The 22,069-nt window shown below is 37.2% G+C and overlaps 1 protein-coding gene across 2 annotated transcripts in view; it reads left to right on the top strand.

Annotated features, from left to right (window-relative positions):
- Positions 1-22,069, top strand: part of Nos (Nitric oxide synthase) — a 54,211-nt gene that overhangs the window by 1,841 nt on the left and 30,301 nt on the right. For both annotated transcript variants that reach the window (XM_032438003.2, XM_032438002.2), the window contains exons 2-3: positions 5,909-6,819; positions 20,882-20,996. In XM_032438003.2, the coding sequence (XP_032293894.1) occupies positions 6,167-6,819; positions 20,882-20,996 (768 nt within the window). In that variant the 5' untranslated portion in view covers positions 5,909-6,166. The remainder of the gene's footprint in view (positions 1-5,908; positions 6,820-20,881; positions 20,997-22,069) is intronic.

Genomic DNA, 22,069 nt, shown 5'->3' with positions numbered 1-22,069 from the left:
CGCTGTTCATAACTCGATTTGCCCCTGCCCCGCCCAGTGTCGGTGAATAAATTGAAAAACAATTAGAACACATTACATTTTTGAGACAACTCAGCAAAGTTTGCTCCACTTTTAGAGCAGCAGCTGCCCTCCACTTCCGCATCCTTGCGGCACGCTTTCTGTCTCTGTATGCGTGTGTGTGTGCGCGCCTCTCTTTGACGTTCTCATGTCTTTTGATTATTATTCTATTTAAATGAAAAATGCTTTCTTTCAATGTGAGAATGTCATTTGTATATTTAAGTTAAAATGAAAAATAGTTCTTGCCAAAGACAGCTTCTTAAAGTGATTTTCCTCTGTATTTTCTTAAAAAAAATGAAATTTTTTTAAAGCTCAACTTATGCATTGTTGTTGTCCGTAAAGACAAAAATAGTTTGAATTATTTAATGAAATATACTTTGTAATTTACATAAGAAAAACAAAAATGTGGTCGACATTTGGTTTAATTTAATTTCAATTTCAAAGTCATTTGGCAGCATGAAGCTGGCTCACATTTGCGACCCAAAGTGTTTGCCTTTATTATTATTGTTAAAAATGGGTTCAAATTAAAGGAAGCATCTCCTATATACATTCCTGATCAGCATCAAAGGCCGAGGCGATTTAGCCATGTCCGTCTGCCTGTCCATGGCTTTTTTTAGCCATCGGCTTAGGGTATCTCCTAGTCGGCTAAAATAGAGCCAAATTCGGTATAACTGAAGGTCGAATATATTCCTTGGAGTTGTTGATGCATATATTTGTAAAGGTCTTCCAATATTTCATAAAGAAAACTTATTAATTGGGTGCCACGGAAATCTCTGAATTGCCTTTGCGATAGATTGGGGTAAATAAAAAATATATTTTTTTATTGAACTGCAGGTTGGAGGTTTTTCTTATTTATTTTTAATATATACAAAGGTTTGAATTTTATATGAAGCTGTCAACAGTTTAGTCAAGTGGAAGAAAGATATGATATGATATGATATGACACTCATAAAGATTTCATTTTATTTTAATAAAATAAAAATCAAATAATTGCCTTGAAGATGGTTGCCGATCTGCAGCCGAAATATATATATTTATTATTATTATATTTATTATTTTTTAATATACTATTCTATTTTTATATTATATTTAATATTCCCTAATTTTTGGATTGGCTGCCGAATGCTCATTGCTAAATTATCTAAAAATAATCTAATTAGTGTCTATTTATTTATGGGTTGCTGCCCTTTATGAAAGCCTAACCTACACAATATTGTGCGATTTTGCTGGTAATTCATTTCGGCTCGAATAAGTTGACTTTGCCCAGCCATTTGCAGCATGTTAAGTGACGGGTATAATGAATGTTTCCAGTCAGCTTTTACATATCAATTTCAAATAATAACAATATATAAATATTGACAAGGGCAAGCAAAACAGGCGCAGCTGCTACTGACATGATCCAAGAAGGCGAAGCAAATATGAATTTTCCATGTGGGCATGTGTAGCCAAAGTGTGAATGTTTATTTTGTATAACTTTTTTACAGCGGCAAGTATGCATACTTGATGTTGTTTGTGAATAACACACACAGCAGCCGCAGCAACAGCAGCAGCAGCCGGCGCTCCTTCAAAGGATGAACCTTTTGCGCGCGCCAGTCTTTCATATGTTAATCCCATAGAGAGCTGAGCCAGCTGTGCAGCGGATTACCCAGTTAGTCAGTTAGTCGCCCAGCTTGGTGTACCTGGGCGCGAACAAAAAGGGCAAGCCGCAGGCAAAGGCACGCTGTCCAGCGCTTGTCTAGCTATCTGTGTCTGTAATGTGTGTGTATATCTTCCCACTCAAAGTCCAACAGTTGAGCGCTTTACAATTTTATTATTTATTTTTTTGATGGCCGCACTTCACATTTTTGTAAGCTGTTTTTTTTTTTTTTCAATTTGTGTATTTGCATAAGGAAAAATGAACTGAAAACGATCTCTGGCCTGAGTTAAACTTATGGCAGGCGTGCATTATAAATTTGTGCGCGTGTGTGTGTGTGTGTGAGAGAGGAGGCAACACTTTATTGCGGGCCCGCCCGCAAAAGTATGCTACAGTTTTTTATTCAACCGCTACCGCTGTTTGGCTCTGGCCCAAACATTTAAATGGATTTTCTTAACAGATTTGTACTTTCTGCCCCCTTTTTTTTTGCATTCCGGTTGTATGTGTCTGTGATACTTTTTTCTGTATTTTTTTGTTGTTTTTTTTGCCAGCTTCTGTTTCGGCATTGCCTCTGCTTTTGTCTTCCAATTGTGCGACTCTTTCCATTGCTGCGATTTCTTGTTATGTAGTTGGTGGCTGCTTTTTTTTATTCTTTATTTTTCGTTGCTTCTGTGTTGTCATTTGAGATAATATGAAAAGCATTCAGGCTTTGCAGCATTTGTCCTTTTGTTGCGCTTCGCCTTTGATTGTATTCAAGTTTATTTTAAAGCAATTGATTGGATTTGAAACGATGATTGAGAAAATCTGCCAATGCAGTTGTGTGTTAAGTGGTTTGGAATACGTGTTGAAGCGTAAGTGGTTATATCTTTCAATAGTTCGCTTCATTCCGGACCAAATGTCTCGTATGGATGAAGGGAATGAATGGTTAGCTCCAGTAAAATGCAAGACAAGTTTCCATTTGAGCTTATGAATTCAAGAGGTGCGCATTATTTGTGCGAAACTTGGAGTTAAACTACCTCTATGTTCCTCACATTAATGAAACCTGTAAGACGGACACAAGTATTTCTACAGTCCTTCCAAAAGGATATGCCTAGTCGCAGCTGATACTCAACAGCTAAGTTGGCCATATTCAATCACTTTGACTAAGTGCCAAAATGGCCAAAGGCTAAGAAAATAGCAACAACTGTTGGCTATCAGCAATAAAAATAAACTTACATACGAGCATATCAAATCGGTCAATTAATTGATTGATTGATTGATTAGCCACACACTCACACACAGAAACACATACACAACAAGAACAAGAACAACAAACACAAATTCAACAAAATAGACCAAAATGCGGTTCATTATTTTTATTTGCTTAAGCAATTCGAGAGGCCAACAATAACAGACGAAATGATGCGGAAGAGAGAGAAGCAACGAAACAGAAAGGGACAGATGCGCATATGTGTGTGTGTGTGTGTGTGTGTGTTGTGTTTTTGCAAATCAAAGCGAATGTTTATGCTTGTGATTTGAATTTAAATGCCAAATCTCAGTGCCCCTGCCGACGCTTTGTTTTGTGCCTGCATCAAAATATTTTTTTTCGGAACTCGCAACGAGTCGCAAACAAAAAAAAAAAAACAAACACATCAAAACAAAACACATTCGTACTCATGACAGCGCCAGCTGCAAATCAAAGGCCAGCTGGAATTTGTATAATGGATGCCGATTCATTCAACCAATTCAGTACGCGGTCAACAATTTGCCGTTCCATCATTGTGTGTGATTTTTCATGTGTTATTTGGCCAAACATTATTGGCTCAGTCAGCGGGTCACAGATTAGCGCACAAAAGCAGACTACAGAATTCCATATGGGAAACGTGCGCACATAAGTAGACTACAAAAATGTATATGGCAAATGTGCGTGCTCCGTGTTGGCATTTGCTTGTACAATCCAGCACTTATTATAAATGTGCATTATGGAAATGCATGCAACAGGCAAAATCAGACTTCTGGTAACCTGTTTAGGTTAAAAATACATATACATTTTTCGCATGTCTGCCTGTCCGTGTGTGGGAAGGCGTCGTTCTTCGAAACCACAGAAGCTGGGGATTTCAAATTTGAAATAAAAACTGGTTTATTGTCTATTTCTCCTCTCGAGTAAATTTTGTAATTTGAGTACAGCAAAGTATAAAGGCATAAAGATTCTCGTATAGAAAACATAGACAGATTGAGGCAGGGCATCTTCTAGTCGAGCGCTTCCGCCTCGAGCACTCTTACGAGTTAATAAATCAAATTATAAACTGCTTGTGATTTGCTGTTTCTAAAATGCTAGATTTATATACCTAATGATGTTGAACAATAATTAATTAACCCAAAAAGAACTGCTCAAACGGATTTGATGCGACCGATTGCTGACTATGGACCCACAACAAGATGTGGTCAGAGGATGTCCAGTTGGAAAATAGTTGCATCAATCATGGCGAAAGTTGATAAAGCGTTTTTATTCTCTTGTGTAATTATATCACGCTCACAATGTTCCAATGAGCTGCTGCCAGTTGCTTATAAGATTTGGTTATGTGACCTATTCTCGATGCTTGGAACTCGACGGATGTTATGTTCTGATTGACTGGCGGATGGGTGATCAACGCCCAGCTTAAATGGCAAGGGTTATGAGCCAGAAATGTGACGTCGTGAGCTTAGCTTAGTTTTCTGGGCGGCGGTCTTAAAAGCGATAGGTCAATAGTGCAAATCCAGCAGTACTGTGAACTCTCTTATGCCATAATGATTATATTGAGCCAAAGGTCTCAGCTGCCAAGTTTGTATACTTTTTGCGGCCTGCTCGCCCCGTCCTTACCTGGCCAATTGTTGATGATGTATTTGCGAGAACAGCTGCGGCCAGCAGAACGGAACCAGGCGCGAATTAGTTAACAAAATGGGAGGCTCTTGATGAAATTTTGCGTGTTGTCTCAAAAACTGCGACAGCTGGTGTTAACTGGGCGTGAAAAGCTCTCGGAATATGATGCTAATGTAAAGGTTAAGGTTCGTGTCTTTCAAATACAGTTTAGCGAAAACAAAAGGCTTTCACAGCTGTTGCCTGCAAATGGCCCTGCGTATAGTATATGGCTTAAAACAAAACCATTTTCTTACATTTTCTTACATTTTAAAGGTGTTCTAATCGAATTAACTTTGAGTTGAAGTCGGCGTGAGTTTTGATTAAGAAAATTTTACAATGTGCATCCGCACATAATTAAGCCGCAGCTGGATTGTGGAAATCTAGTTTGTGGCTTACGCTGCGCAGCAGCTGGTAAATTGCCATAAAGATACTTTTAATTGCTACTAAGTGCCGGCAGAGCCCAACGTCGCACTTATCTAGCCCAAGGCAAACGAATCTCTCGAAAGTCTCGCAAGCCGGAAAGTCTCCAAAGGCAAACGCCAGACGGCAAACGATGTGCTCCGGACCTGAGTTATAGTTGCGGGAATTGTTGTTCTGGAAAAGTAAATGTAGGTTGCTTGATTTGAAAGTTAATGAGCTACGCATTGCCAGGACGGCTGCGGCAAGGACTTAAAAATGAAACAACTGCACGTGGAATGGATTGCGATTGGGATTGGCAGGAAGCTCGGGCAATAAAGTTGTACAAGTTACGTACAATTGAGCGCGTTCTTAAGTCCGTGAAAGCAATTCAAGCCAATACAATGCGAATTGCTCTTGATTCGGAGTTTGAGAGAGATAAAAGATATGACAAAAGTTCATTAATCATTCCAGCAGCTAGAGCCTAAGGCAATTATGATTAGTTTAGCGCCTGCTTAAATTCGATTAATTAAGCAAGCAAAATACATTTGCATATTTAATTTGATGCCAAATGATTTAACGGTACAGTATATCATCGCTAAAACAGTCTTGAATGGTTGAACTTATAATATGATGTTAGGCAAAATTAAATTAAAATTTTCGATGCTAGGCTCATTTAGACTTCTTATCAATTTATTTAATATTCTCTTAAACAAGTTGGAATCATAAATTATTTCTTGCTTAAATTTTTACTTATTTAATTAAAATAATTTATATCAATCCCCAATTTTTGTTTAATTCTAAATTTGTATTATGAATATGTTTAGAATTCATTTTAAACTTTGCCTTAAATACAATTCTCTTGTTTGAATGCATCACATCTTGTATAAACAGCTTGCCCTTTCGCTTGATTCTGCGATTGTCTAACAAATGTTTTCTTAAAGTTTTCAATCGGCAGCAATTCGAGCAACAACAAGCAACAACTGGAAACCAATTGGCTGTGGCCTGCGACCAGAAAGCCAAAAGTCAGAGTTTTTTTTTTGTATTTTGTTTCTTAAAGAGAATTTAATCAAAAGTTGTGCTGAGCTCGAGAGGGTTTCAAGTTCACCTGTGCTGGCTGCATTTTAAATAAACGAGGCAAAAGAATCGAAAAAAAAAAGTGGAAAAGTCTTTTGGCGAGCAAAGCAGAAGCCCAAAACATCATGTCGCAGCATTTCACATCGATATTTGAGAACCTGCGCTTTGTAACCATCAAACGTACGACAAATGCGCAGCAGCAACAACAACAACAGCAGCAGCAGCAGCAACAACAACAACAGCAGCAGCAGCAGCAGCAGCAGCAACAGCAGCAACAGCAGCAGCAGCAACAACAGTCGCCGCTGCCCACACCGAAAGCAACGCCCGCCGAACAAAATAAAATCAAAATCAAAGCACAGGCAACGCCAACGTCAACGCCAACGCTTAATGGCAATGGGCTACCCTTGAGCACAAATCTTGAGGGTGTCGCGGTGGCTGCCTGTCCTGAAGTGGACCATAGTAGAGGCGCGTCTGGCGCGACCGCAGGCGGAGGAGCCGCTGCTGCCAGCGCAGCTGGTGCAGGCGCTGGCGGCGGCACGCCATTGAAGCACCATAAACGCACGAGCATATCGACGACATCGCCACAGGCGGTCCGGGAGCGACGTGGCACCAACACGAGCATCGTTGTGGAGCTGGATGACAGGGTTGGTGGCGTCAATGCGGCGGGCGCATCGGGCAGCGGCACCGCATCCAGCAAAAGTTCACGGGAACTTTCGCCCACACCGAAAAACCAACAGCCCAGAAAAATGTCACAGGATTATCGTTCGCGTGCCGGCAGGTGAGGCTTACATACATCATTTCCACGTATTGCAAATAACAAGAAATACTATAAATAAAAATATTTAAAAAAAGAAGAAGGAATACGGCTGAGAATAGCTCAGAATTCCAAGAAAGTAGCTGGGTGGAACAAAAGACAAACACAGGTTCTAGATATTCTATCGAATTTATTTATTAGTATTATTTTTTAATTTTTATTGAAATTTCATATTCTGGTAAATTATTTATGTGCAAATAATTTTGATTATTGATTGATTGATTTAATCTTGAGGACAAAACATTAACAAAAACACAAACTTTATGAAAATCTGATGAAATTTGACCGAGTTATGGGGGTGGGAACTTTAGACCTATGTCTATAAAGGATATTTGAGGGTACCATTTTGACATGAATTTTGACCAAAAATAATGTTGTCAGATTTGGATGCAGAATTGATCTAGAGGCCAAACCATAAACAAAAAGCCAAGACTTTTGAAAATCGGTTGAGTTTTGACCAAGTTATGGGGGTGGGAAATATTGACCTATGTCTATAAAGGATATTTGATGGTACCATTTTGACATGAAATTTGACCAAAAATAATGTTGCCAGATTTGGATGCAGATTTGATCTGGAGGCCAAACCATGAAGAAAAAGCCAAGACTTTTGAAAATCGGTTGAGTTTTGACCGAGTTAACGGGGTGGGAACTTTAGACCTATGTCTATATGGGACATTTGAGGGTATCATTTTGACATGAAATTTGACCAAAAATAATGCTGCCAGATTTGGATGCAGAATTGATCTAGAGGCCAAACCATGAACAAAAAGCCAAGACTTTTGAAAATCGGTTGAGTTTTGACCAAGTTATGGGGGTGGGAAATATTGACCCATGTCTTTATAGGATATTTGAGGGTACCATTTTGACATGAAATTTGACCAAAAATAATGCTGCCAGATTTGGATGCAGATTTGATCTGGAGGCCAAACCATGAACAAAAAGCCAAGATTTTTGAAAATCGGTTGAGTTTTGACCAAGTTATGGGGGTGGGAAATATTGACCTATGTCTATATGGGATATTTGAGGGTATCACTTGGACATGAATTTTGACAAAAAATAATGTTGCCAGATTTGGATGCAGATTTGATCTGGAGGCCAAACCATGAAGAAAAAGCCAAGACTTTTGAAAATCGGTTGAGTTTTGACCGAGTTAACGGGGTGGGAACTTTAGACCTATGTCTATTTGGGATATTTGAGGGTATCATTTTGACATGAAATTTGACCAAAAATAATGTTGCCAGATTTGGATGCAGATTTGATCTGGAGGCCAAACCATGAACAAAAAGCCAAGACTTTTGAAAATCGGTTGAGTTTTGACCGAGTTATGGGGGTGGGAACTTTAGACCTATGTCTATAAAGGATATTTGAGGGTACCATTTTGACATGAATTTTGACCAAAAATAATGTTGCCAGATTTGGATGCAGAATTGATCTAGAGGCCAAACCATAAACAAAAAGCCAAGACTTTTGAAAATCGGTTGAGTTTTGACCAAGTTATGGGGGTGGGAAATATTGATCTATGTCTATAAAGGATATTTGAGGGTATCATTTGGACATGAATTTTGACCAAAAATAATGTTGTCAGGTTTGGATGCAGATTTGATCTGGAGGCCAAACCATGAACAAAAAGCCAAGACTTTTGAAAATCGGTTGAGTTTTGACCGAGTTATGGGGGTGGGAACTTTAGACCTATGTCTATAAAGGATATTTGAGGGTACCATTTTGACATGAATTTTGACCAAAAATAATGTTGCCAGATTTGGATGCAGAATTGATCTAGAGGCCAAACCATAAACAAAAAGCCAAGACTTTTGAAAATCGGTTGAGTTATGACCAAGTTATGGGGGTGGGAAATATTGACCTATGTCTATAAAGGATATTTGAGGGTATCATTTTCACATGAATTTTGACCAAAAATAATGTTGTCAGATTTGGATGCAGAATTGATCTAGAGGCCAAACCATAAACAAAAAGCCAAGACTTTTGAAAATCGGTTGAGTTTTGACCGAGTTATGGGGGTGGGAACTTTAGACCTATGTCTATAAAGGATATTTGAGGGTACCATTTTGACATGAATTTTGACCAAAAATAATGTTGCCAGATTTGGATGCAGAATTGATCTAGAGGCCAAACCATAAACAAAAAGCCAAGACTTTTGAAAATCGGTTGAGTTTTGACCAAGTTATGGGGGTGGGAAATATTGACCTATGTCTATAAAGGATATTTGAGGGTATCATTTTCACATGAATTTTGACCAAAAATAATGTTGTCAGATTTGGATGCAGAATTGATCTAGAGGCCAAACCATAAACAAAAAGACAAGACTTTTGAAAATCGGTTGAGTTTTGACCGAGTTATGGGGGTGGGAACTTTAGACCTATGTCTATAAAATATTTGAGGGTACCATTTTGACATGAATTTTGACCAAAAATAATGTTGCCAGATTTGGATGCAGAATTGATCTAGAGGCCAAACCATAAACAAAAAGCCAAGACTTTTGAAAATCGGTTGAGTTTTGACCAAGTTATGGGGGTGGGAAATATTGACCTATGTCTATAAAGGATATTTGAGGGTATCATTTTCACATGAATTTTGACCAAAAATAATGTTGTCAGATTTGGATGCAGAATTGATCTAGAGCCCAAACCATGAAGAAAAAGCCAAGACTTTTGAAAATCGGTTGAGTTATGACCAAGTTATGGGGGTGGGAAATATTGATCTATGTCTATAAAGGATATTTGAGGGTATCATTTGGACATGAATTTTGACCAAAAATAATGTTGTCAGGTTTGGATGCAGATTTGATCTGGAGGCCAAACCATGAACAAGAAGCCAAGACTTTTGAAAATCGGTTGAGTTTTGACCGAGTTATGGGGGTGGGAACTTTAGACCTATGTCTATAAAGGATATTTGAGGGTACCATTTTGACATGAATTTTGACCAAAAATAATGTCGCCAGATTTGGATGCAGAATTGATCTAGAGGCCAAACCATAAACAAAAAGCCAAGACTTTTGAAAATCGGTTGAGTTATGACCAAGTTATGGGGGTGGGAAATATTGACCTATGTCTATAAAGGATATTTGAGGGTATCATTTTCACATGAATTTTGACAAAAAATAATGTTGCCAGATTTGGATGCAGAATTGATCTGGAGGCCAAACCATGAAGAAAAAGCCAAGACTTTTGAAAATCGGTTGAGTTTTGACCGAGTTAACGGGGTGGGAACTTTAGACCTATGTCTATATGGGATATTTGAGGGTATCATTTTGACATGAAATTTGACCAAAAATAATGTTGCCAGATTTGGATGCAGAATTGATCTAGAGGCCAAACCATAAACAAAAAGCCAAGACTTTTGAAAATCGGTTGAGTTTTGACCAAGTTATGGGGGTGGGAAATATTGACCTATGTCTATATGGGATATTTGAGGGTATCATTTTCACATGAATTTTGACAAAAAATAATGTTGCCAGATTTGGATGCAGAATTGATCTGGAGGCCAAACCATGAAGAAAAAGCCAAGACTTTTGAAAATCGGTTGAGTTTTGACCGAGTTATGGGGGTGGGAACTTTAGACCTATGTCTATAAAGGATATTTAAGGGTACCATTTTGACATGAATTTTGACCAAAAATAATGTTGCCAGATTTGGATGCAGAATTGATCTAGAGGCCAAACCATAAACAAAAAGCCAAGACTTTTGAAAATCGGTTGAGTTTTGACCAAGTTATGGGGGTGGGAAATATTGACCTATGTCTATAAAGGATATTTGAGGGTATCATTTTGACATGAAATTTGACCAAAAATAATGTTGCCAGATTTGGATGCAGATTTGATCTGGAGGCCAAACCATGAACAAAAAGCCAAGACTTTTGAAAATCGGTTGAGTTTTGACCGAGTTATGGGGGTGGGAACTTTAGACCTATGTCTATAAAGGATATTTGAGGGTACCATTTTGACATGAATTTTGACCAAAAATAATGTTGCCAGATTTGGATGCAGAATTGATCTAGAGGCCAAACCATAAACAAAAAGCCAAGACTTTTGAAAATCGGTTGAGTTTTGACCAAGTTATGGGGGTGGGAAATATTGACCTATGTCTATAAAGGATATTTGAGGGTATCATTTTCACATGAATTTTGACCAAAAATAATGTTGTCAGATTTGGATGCAGAATTGATCTAGAGGCCAAACCATAAACAAAAAGCCAAGACTTTTGAAAATCGGTTGAGTTTTGACCGAGTTATGGGGGTGGGAACTTTAGACCTATGTCTATAAAGGATATTTGAGGGTACCATTTTGACATGAATTTTGACCAAAAATAATGTTGCCAGATTTGGATGCAGAATTGATCTAGAGGCCAAGCCATAAACATAAAGCCAAGACTTTTGAAAATCGGTTGAGTTTTGACCAAGTTATGGGGGTGGGAAATATTGACCTATGTCTATAAAGGATATTTGAGGGTATCATTTTCACATGAATTTTGACCAAAAATAATGTTGTCAGATTTGGATGCAGAATTGATCTAGAGGCCAAACCATAAACAAAAAGTCAAGACTTTTGAAAATCGGTTGAGTTTTGACCAAGTTATGGGGGTGGGAAATATTGACCTATGTCTATAAAGGATATTTGAGGGTATCATTTTCACATGAATTTTGACCAAAAATAATGTTGTCAGATTTGGATGCAGAATTGATCTAGAGGCCAAACCATGAAGAAAAAGCCAAGACTTTTGAAAATCGGTTGAGTTTTGACCAAGTTATGGGGGTGGGAAATATTGACCCATGTCTTTATAGGATATTTGAGGGTACCATTTTGACATGAAATTTGACCAAAAATAATGTTGCCAGATTTGGATGCAGATTTGATCTGGAGGCCAAACCATGAAGAAAAAGCCAAGACTTTTGAAAATCGGTTGAGTTTTGACCGAGTTAACGGGGTGGGAACTTTAGACCTATGTCTATATGGGATATTTGAGGGTATCATTTTGACATGAATTTTGACCAAAAATAATGTTGCCAGATTTGGATGCAGAATTGATCTAGAGGCCAAACCATAAACAAAAAGCCAAGACTTTTGAAAATCGGTTGAGTTTTGACCAAGTTATGGGGGTGGGATTTATTGACCCATGTCTTTATAGGATATTTGAGGGTACCATTTTGACATGAAATTTGACCAAAAATAATGTTGCCAGATTTGGATGCAGATTTGATCTGGAGGCCAAACCATGAACAAAAAGCCAAGACTTTTGAAAATCGGTTGAGTTTTGACCAAGTTATGGGGGTGGGAAATATTGACCCATGTCTTTATAGGATATTTGAGGGTACCATTTTGACATGAAATTTGACCAAAAATAATGTTGCCAGATTTGGATGCAGATTTGATCTGGAGGCCAAACCATAAACAAAAAGCCAAGACTTTTGAAAATCGGTTGAGTTATGACCAAGTTATGGGGGTGGGAAATATTGACCTATGTCTATAAAGGATATTTGAGGGTATCATTTTCACATGAATTTTGACCAAAAATAATGTTGTCAGATTTGGATGCAGAATTGATCTAGAGGCCAAACCATAAACAAAAAGCCAAGACTTTTGAAAATCGGTTGAGTTTTGACCAAGTTATGGGGGTGGGAAATATTGACCTATGTCTATACAGGATATTTGAGGGTATCATTTTCACATGAATTTTGACCAAAAATAATGTTGTCAGATTTGGATGCAGAATTGATCTAGAGGCCAAACCATAAACAAAAAGCCAAGACTTTTGAAAATCGGTTGAGTTTTGACCAAGTTATGGGGGTGGGAAATATTGACCTATGTCTATAAAGGATATTTGAGGGTATCATTTTCACATGAATTTTGACCAAAAATAATGTTGTCAGATTTGGATGCAGAATTGATCTAGAGGCCAAACCATAAACAAAAAGCCAAGACTTTTGAAAATCGGTTGAGTTTTGACCAAGTTATGGGGGTGGGAAATATTGACCTATGTCTATAAAGGATATTTGAGGGTATCATTTTCACATGAATTTTGACCAAAAATAATGTTGTCAGATTTGGATGCAGAATTGATCTAGAGGCCAAACCATAAACAAAAAGCCAAGACTTTTGAAAATCGGTTGAGTTTTGACCAAGTTATGGGGGTGGGAAATATTGACCTATGTCTATAAAGGATATTTGAGGGTATCATTTTCACATGAATTTTGACCAAAAATAATGTTGCCAGATTTGGATGCAGATTTGATCTGGAGGCCAAACCATGAAGAAAAAGCCAAGACTTTTGAAAATCGGTTGAGTTTTGACCGAGTTAACGGGGTGGGAACTTTAGACCTATGTCTATATGGGATATTTGAGGGTATCATTTTGACATGAATTTTGACCAAAAATAATGTTGCCAGATTTGGATGCAGAATTGATCTAGAGGCCAAACCATAAACAAAAAGCCAAGACTTTTGAAAATCGGTTGAGTTTTGACCAAGTTATGGAGGTGGGAAATATTGACCCATGTCTTTATAGGATATTTGAGGGTACCATTTTGACATGAAATTTGACCAAAAATAATGTTGCCAGATTTGGATGCAGATTTGATCTGGAGGCCAAACCATGAACAAAAAGCCAAGACTTTTGAAAATCGGTTGAGTTTTGACCAAGTTATGGGGGTGGGAAATATTGACCCATGTCTTTATAGGATATTTGAGGGTACCATTTTGACATGAAATTTGACCAAAAATAATGTTGCCAGATTTGGATGCAGATTTGATCTGGAGGCCAAACCATAAACAAAAAGCCAAGACTTTTGAAAATCGGTTGAGTTATGACCAAGTTATGGGGGTGGGAAATATTGACCTATGTCTATAAAGGATATTTGAGGGTATCATTTTCACATGAATTTTGACCAAAAATAATGTTGTCAGATTTGGATGCAGAATTGATCTAGAGGCCAAACCATAAACAAAAAGCCAAGACTTTTGAAAATCGGTTGAGTTTTGACCAAGTTATGGGGGTGGGAAATATTGACCTATGTCTATAAAGGATATTTGAGGGTATCATTTTCACATGAATTTTGACCAAAAATAATGTCAGATTTGGATGCAGAATTGATCTAGAGGCCAAACCATAAACAAAAAGCCAAGACTTTTGAAAATCGGTTGAGTTTTGACCAAGTTATGGGGGTGGGAAATATTGACCTATGTCTATAAAGGATATTTGAGGGTATCATTTTCACATGAATTTTGACCAAAAATAATGTTGCCAGATTTGGATGCAGATTTGATCTGGAGGCCAAACCATGAAGAAAAAGCCAAGACTTTTGAAAATCGGTTGAGTTTTGACCGAGTTAACGGGGTGGGAACTTTAGACCTATGTCTATATGGGATATTTGAGGGTATCATTTTGACATGAATTTTGACCAAAATTAATGTTGCCAGATTTGGATGCAGAATTGATCTAGAGGCCAAACCATAAACAAAAAGCCAAGACTTTTGAAAATCGGTTGAGTTTTGACCAAGTTATGGGGGTGGGAAATATTGACCCATGTCTTTATAGGATATTTGAGGGTACCATTTTGACATGAAATTTGACCAAAAATAATGTTGCCAGATTTGGATGCAGATTTGATCTGGAGGCCAAACCATGAACAAAAAGCCAAGACTTTTGAAAATCGGTTGAGTTTTGACCAAGTTATGGGGGTGGGAAATATTGACCCATGTCTTTATAGGATATTTGAGGGTACCATTTTGACATGAAATTTGACCAAAAATAATGTTGCCAGATTTGGATGCAGATTTGATCTGGAGGCCAAACCATAAACAACAAGCCAAGACTTTTGAAAATCGGTTGAGTTTTGACCAAGTTATGGGGGTGGGAAATATTGACCTATGTCTATAAAGGATATTTGAGGGTATCATTTTCACATGAATTTTGACCAAAAATAATGTTGTCAGATTTGGATGCAGAATTGATCTAGAGGCCAAACCATAAACAAAAAGCCAAGACTTTTGAAAATCGGTTGAGTTTTGACCAAGTTATGGGGGTGGGAAATATTGACCTATGTCTATAAAGGATATTTGAGGGTATCATTTTCACATGAATTTTGACCAAAAATAATGTTGCCAGATTTGGATGCAGATTTGATCTGGAGGCCAAACCATGAAGAAAAAGCCAAGACTTTTGAAAATCGGTTGAGTTTTGACCGAGTTAACGGGGTGGGAACTTTAGACCTATGTCTATATGGGATATTTGAGGGTATCATTTTGACATGAATTTTGACCAAAAATAATGTTGCCATATTTGGATGCAGAATTGATCTAGAGGCCAAACCATAAACAAAAAGCCAAGACTTTTGAAAATCGGTTGAGTTTTGACCAAGTTATGGGGGTGGGAAATATTGACCCATGTCTTTATAGGATATTTGAGGGTACCATTTTGACATGAAATTTGACCAAAAATAATGTTGCCAGATTTGGATGCAGATTTGATCTGGAGGCCAAACCATGAACAAAAAGCCAAGACTTTTGAAAATCGGTTGAGTTTTGACCAAGTTATGGGGGTGGGAAATATTGACCCATGTCTTTATAGGATATTTGAGGGTACCATTTTGACATGAAATTTGACCAAAAATAATGTTGCCAGATTTGGATGCAGATTTGATCTGGAGGCCAAACCATAAACAAAAAGCCAAGACTTTTGAAAATCGGTTGAGTTTTGACCAAGTTATGGGGGTGGGAAATATTGACCTATGTCTATAAAGGATATTTGAGGGTATCATTTTCACATGAATTTTGACCAAAAATAATGTTGTCAGATTTGGATGCAGAATTGATCTAGAGGCCAAACCATAAACAAAAAGCCAAGACTTTTGAAAATCGGTTGAGTTTTGACCAAGTTATGGGGGTGGGAAATATTGACCTATGTCTATAAAGGATATTTGAGGGTATCATTTTCACATGAATTTTGACCAAAAATAATGTTGTCAGATTTTGATGCAGAATTGATCTAGAGGCCAAACCATAAACAAAAAGCCAAGACTTTTGAAAATCGGTTGAGTTTTGACCAAGTTATGGGGGTGGGAAATATTGACCTATGTCTATAAAGGATATTTGAGGGTATCATTTTCACATGAATTTTGACCAAAAATAATGTTGTCAGATTTGGATGCAGAATTGATCTAGAGGCCAAACCATAAACAAAAAGCCAAAAAGGGTGGGAAATATTGACCTATGTCTATAAAGGATATTTGAGGGTATCATTTTCACATGAATTTTGACCAAAAATAATGTTGTCAGATTTGGATGCAGAATTGATCTAGAGGCCAAACCATAAACAAAAAGCCAAGACTTTTGAAAATCGGTTGAGTTTTGACCAAGTTATGGGGGTGGGAAATATTGACTCACGTCTTTATAGGATATTTGAGGGTACCATTTTGACATGAAATTTGACCAAAAATAATGTTGTCAGATTTGGATGCAGAATTGATCTAGAGGCCAAACCATAAACAAAAAGCCAAGACTTTTGAAAATCGGTTGAGTTTTGACCAAGTTATGGGGGTGGGAAATATTGACCTATGTCTATAAAGGATATTTGAGGGTATCATTTTCACATGAATTTTGACCAAAAATAATGTTGCCAGATTTGGATGCAGATTTGATCTGGAGGCCAAACCATGAAGAAAAAGCCAAGACTTTTGAAAATCGGTTGAGTTTTGACCGAGTTAACGGGGTGGGAACTTTAGACCTATGTCTATATGGGATATTTGAGGGTATCATTTTGACATGAATTTTGACCAAAAATAATGTTGCCATATTTGGATGCAGAATTGATCTAGAGGCCAAACCATAAACAAAAAGCCAAGACTTTTGAAAATCGGTTGAGTTTTGACCAAGTTATGGGGGTGGGAAATATTGACCCATGTCTTTATAGGATATTTGAGGGTACCATTTTGACATGAAATTTGACCAAAAATAATGTTGCCAGATTTGGATGCAGATTTGATCTGGAGGCCAAACCATGAACAAAAAGCCAAGACTTTTGAAAATCGGTTGAGTTTTGACCAAGTTATGGGGGTGGGAAATATTGACCCATGTCTTTATAGGATATTTGAGGGTACCATTTTGACATGAAATTTGACCAAAAATAATGTTGCCAGATTTGGATGCAGATTTGATCTGGAGGCCAAACCATAAACAAAAAGCCAAGACTTTTGAAAATCGGTTGAGTTTTGACCAAGTTATGGGGGTGGGAAATATTGACCTATGTCTATAAAGGATATTTGAGGGTATCATTTTCACATGAATTTTGACCAAAAATAATGTTGTCAGATTTGGATGCAGAATTGATCTAGAGGCCAAACCATAAACAAAAAGCCAAGACTTTTGAAAATCGGTTGAGTTTTGACCAAGTTATGGGGGTGGGAAATATTGACCTATGTCTATAAAGGATATTTGAGGGTATCATTTTCACATGAATTTTGACCAAAAATAATGTTGTCAGATTTTGATGCAGAATTGATCTAGAGGCCAAACCATAAACAAAAAGCCAAGACTTTTGAAAATCGGTTGAGTTTTGACCAAGTTATGGGGGTGGGAAATATTGACCTATGTCTATAAAGGATATTTGAGGGTATCATTTTCACATGAATTTTGACCAAAAATAATGTTGTCAGATTTGGATGCAGAATTGATCTAGAGGCCAAACCATAAACAAAAAGCCAAAAAGGGTGGGAAATATTGACCTATGTCTATAAAGGATATTTGAGGGTATCATTTTCACATGAATTTTGACCAAAAATAATGTTGTCAGATTTGGATGCAGAATTGATCTAGAGGCCAAACCATAAACAAAAAGCCAAGACTTTTGAAAATCGGTTGAGTTTTGACCAAGTTATGGGGGTGGGAAATATTGACTCACGTCTTTATAGGATATTTGAGGGTACCATTTTGACATGAAATTTGACCAAAAATAATGTTGCCAGATTTGGATGCAGATTTGATCTGGAGGCCAAACCATAAACAAAAAGCCAAGACTTTTGAAAATCGGTTGAGTTTTGACCGAGTTATGGGGGTGGGAAATATTGACCTATGTCTATAAAGGATATTTGAGGGTATCATTTTCACATGAATTTTGACCAAAAATAATGTTGTCAGATTTGGATGCAGAATTGATCTAGAGGCCAAACCATGAAGAAAAAGCCAAGACTTTTGAAAATCGGTTGAGTTTTGACCAAGTTATGGGGGTGGGAAATATTGACCTATGTCTATAAAGGATATTTGAGGGTATCATTTTCATATGAATTTTGACCAAAAATAATGTTGTCAGATTTGGATGCAGAATTGATCTAGAGGCCAAACCATAAACAAAAAGCCAAGACTTTTGAAAATCGGTTGAGTTTTGACCAAGTTATGGGGGTGGGAAATATTGACCTATGTCTATAAAGGATATTTGAGGGTATCATTTTCACATGAATTTTGACCAAAAATAATGTTGTCAGATTTGGATGCAGAATTGATCTAGAGGCCAAACCATAAACAAAAAGCCAAGACTTTTGAAAATCGGTTGAGTTTTGACCAAGTTATGGGGGTGGGAAATATTGACCTATGTCTATAAAGGATATTTGAGGGTATCATTTTCACATGAATTTTGACCAAAAATAATGTTGTCAGATTTGGATGCAGAATTGATCTAGAGGCCAAACCATAAACAAAAAGCCAAGACTTTTGAAAATCGGTTGAGTTTTGACCAAGTTATGGGGGTGGGAAATATTGACCCATGTCTTTATAGGATATTTGAGGGTACCATTTTGACATGAAATTTGACCAAAAATAATGTTGCCAGATTTGGATGCAGATTTGATCTGGAGGCCAAACCATGAAGAAAAAGCCAAGACTTTTGAAAATCGGTTGAGTTTTGACCGAGTTAACGGGGTGGGAACTTTAGACCTATGTCTATATGGGATATTTGAGGGTATCATTTTGACATGAAATTTGACCAAAAATAATGTTTCCAGATTTGGATGCAGAATTGATCTAGAGGCCAAACCATGAACAAAAAGCCAAGACTTTTGAAAATCGGTTGAGTTTTGACCAAGTTATGGGGGTGGGAAATATTGACCTATGTCTATAAAGGATATTTGAGGGTATCATTTTCATATGAATTTTGACCAAAAATAATGTTGTCAGATTTGGATGCAGAATTGATCTAGAGGCCAAACCATAAACAAAAAGCCAAGACTTTTGAAAATCGGTTGAGTTTTGACCAAGTTATGGGGGTGGGAAATATTGACCTATGTCTATAAAGGATATTTGAGGGTATCATTTTCACATGAATTTTGACCAAAAATAATGTTGTCAGATTTGGATGCAGAATTGATCTAGAGGCCAAACCATAAACAAAAAGCCAAGACTTTTGAAAATCGGTTGAGTTTTGACCAAGTTATGGGGGTGGGAAATATTGACCTATGTCTATAAAGGATATTTGAGGGTATCATTTTCACATGAATTTTGACCAAAAATAATGTTGTCAGATTTGGATGCAGAATTGATCTAGAGGCCAAACCATAAACAAAAAGCCAAGACTTTTGAAAATCGGTTGAGTTTTGACCAAGTTATGGGGGTGGGAAATATTGACCCATGTCTTTATAGGATATTTGAGGGTACCATTTTGACATGAAATTTGACCAAAAATAATGTTGCCAGATTTGGATGCAGATTTGATCTGGAGGCCAAACCATGAAGAAAAAGCCAAGACTTTTGAAAATCGGTTGAGTTTTGACCGAGTTAACGGGGTGGGAACTTTAGACCTATGTCTATATGGGATATTTGAGGGTATCATTTTGACATGAAATTTGACCAAAAATAATGTTTCCAGATTTGGATGCAGAATTGATCTAGAGGCCAAACCATGAACAAAAAGCCAAGACTTTTGAAAATCGGTTGAGTTTTGACCAAGTTATGGGGGTGGGAAATATTGACCTATGTCTATATATATTTGAGATATTTGAGAGTATCATTTTGACATGAATTTTGACCAAAAATAATGTTTCCAGATTTGGATGCAGAATTGATCTTGAGGCCAAACCATAAACAAAAAGCCAAGACTTTTGAAAATCGGTTGAGTTTTGACCAAGTTATGGGGGTGGGAAATATTGACCTATGTCTATATAGGATATTTAAGGGGATTCATTTTGACATGAATTTTGACCAAAAATAATGTTGTCAGATTTGGATGCAGAATTGATCTAGAGGCCAAACCATGAACAAAAAGCCAAGACTTTTGAAAATCGGTTGAGTTTTGACCAAGTTATGGGGGTGGGAAATATTGACCTATGTCTATATAGGATATTTGAGGGTATCATTTTGACATGAATTTTGACCAAAAATAATGTTGCCAGATTTCGATGCAGATTTAATCTGGAGGCCAAACCATGAACAAAAAGCCAAACCTTATAAAAATTTGATCAGATTTAACCGAGTTATGGTAGTTGGAAATGTTGACCTATTTCTATGCAGGATGTTTGGGAGTAGTATTTTCACATGGTCAACAATGGTTTCAGAAAATCCACTTAAATAATTATATAAAAATAAAGACATTTTTGCTTATGCTGTACTTTGCCCAACTTATTACAAAATATTTTGATGTATTCAAATTTTAAACGCTTCATCATATCTATAACATTTAGGCTATTTGTGCTGTTTATTTTCTTGTGTTTTTTGTCCAGCGTTAATTTAAATTGTGATTTAAATCAATGTCAAAACTAGTAAAATTATAAATATTATAAATCTGCTGAAACTGCGTACGTGAAATATCTCATTTGTTCTGTTGATTACTTTTGATGGATTTTATTTTTAAGCATTATTCGATTTATAATTTGAACATAGATTTTATTCAGAATTATTTTTTTTCCAATTAATTGTTTTTTTTTTGCCCTGTTTAAACATAAATTTGCTCTTATTTTTTTGCTACTTTAAATGTTCATGTTTACATTTTTTCAATATGCATTTGTAGATTGATTGATTTTTCAATTTATTGCAGTTTCATGCACCTGGACGACGAGGGCCGCAGTTTGCTGATGCGCAAGCCGATGCGGCTGAAGAACATCGAGGGCAGGCCGGAGGTGTACGACACGCTGCACAGCAAAGGACGCGAGGTAAGTCACGTTTCCATTTCAGTACCAGCCACTTAGGACAGATCATAATTAGCTGTTTGCACGTGGTCCAAATGCTATCCGGCTGCGTAGGGGCCTTTTGGCCGGCTAAGAAACTGCGGGGGCGCTCTGCGCCCCACGAATGAATGTGCAATAAAAAGGCAGTAAAACAATTCGCAGCATGTTTTCTCTTTTCCTTCAGAGCGTAAAAAAGTTTGTTCTGACATGCCGAGCGCAGAGAAAAAAACCATTGCATACTTGTAGGAGTTATTTAATACTCATGATGCTGCTAGTTGGCCATGTAATTGTTTGAGTGTATGGGTGTATGTGTGTGTGTGTGGGTGTGGGTGTGGGTGTGCGTGTGCTGGCTGTTTGTTTGCCTGCAATTTTAACGTTTACTGCAGTTTGTTATGTAAAAGTTGTTCGAGTGCGTGCCTGTTGCCAGGATTAAAGGACCCCGCATTTGTTGGCCCCATTGACGCTTAGAGCCAAGTGTGCTCAGCGTAATGAAGTAGCTGGAAATTCTTTTTATGCATGTGTGTGTGTGTTTGTAAAATTATATCCAGCTGTGTGTTATGTTAGTTAGTCTGTGTCTGTGTGCAGGCTGAAAAGTGCTCGTGCGACGAAATTCCGTTGAAACTGTCGTCGTTGTTATTTTTTGTAAACTCTGTTGCGGTCAGCAGAGTCAAAATAAAGTTTTCACTTGTGGTTAACTTAAAACTGCTGTCTCAGACTTTGACAGCAGCCCAAAATACCATAGAAGAGATTTGTTTAATAATGTGGAATTAAAACTTATTGGAGTACGCGTCTCACAATTCTCAGAACAATCCCGAGAGAAATAAAATGCGACACACCATTAATAGTTATTAAGAAAGTTTAATTATTTCTGATTTGTTTTTATTTCAATGTGTTTTCACTGCAATTACAATTTTTGTTATTCCCCACTTATTATTCTATATAATATTAATTTTCTACATGCATTCGCCCGCTGCCCTGAAAATATTGCAAGGTCTAAATGTTTTCACATGCAAGTTGCGGGCTATATTTGATTGGCTATGGTTAGTTCTGGAATAAAT

This window comes from Drosophila virilis, chromosome 4, assembly GCF_030788295.1.
Source record: "Drosophila virilis strain 15010-1051.87 chromosome 4, Dvir_AGI_RSII-ME, whole genome shotgun sequence".
NCBI classification, from domain to species: Eukaryota; Metazoa; Arthropoda; class Insecta; order Diptera; family Drosophilidae; genus Drosophila; species Drosophila virilis.
Note: the sequence above shows the minus strand (reverse complement) of the source record. Positions and strands in the feature narration are given on the sequence as shown.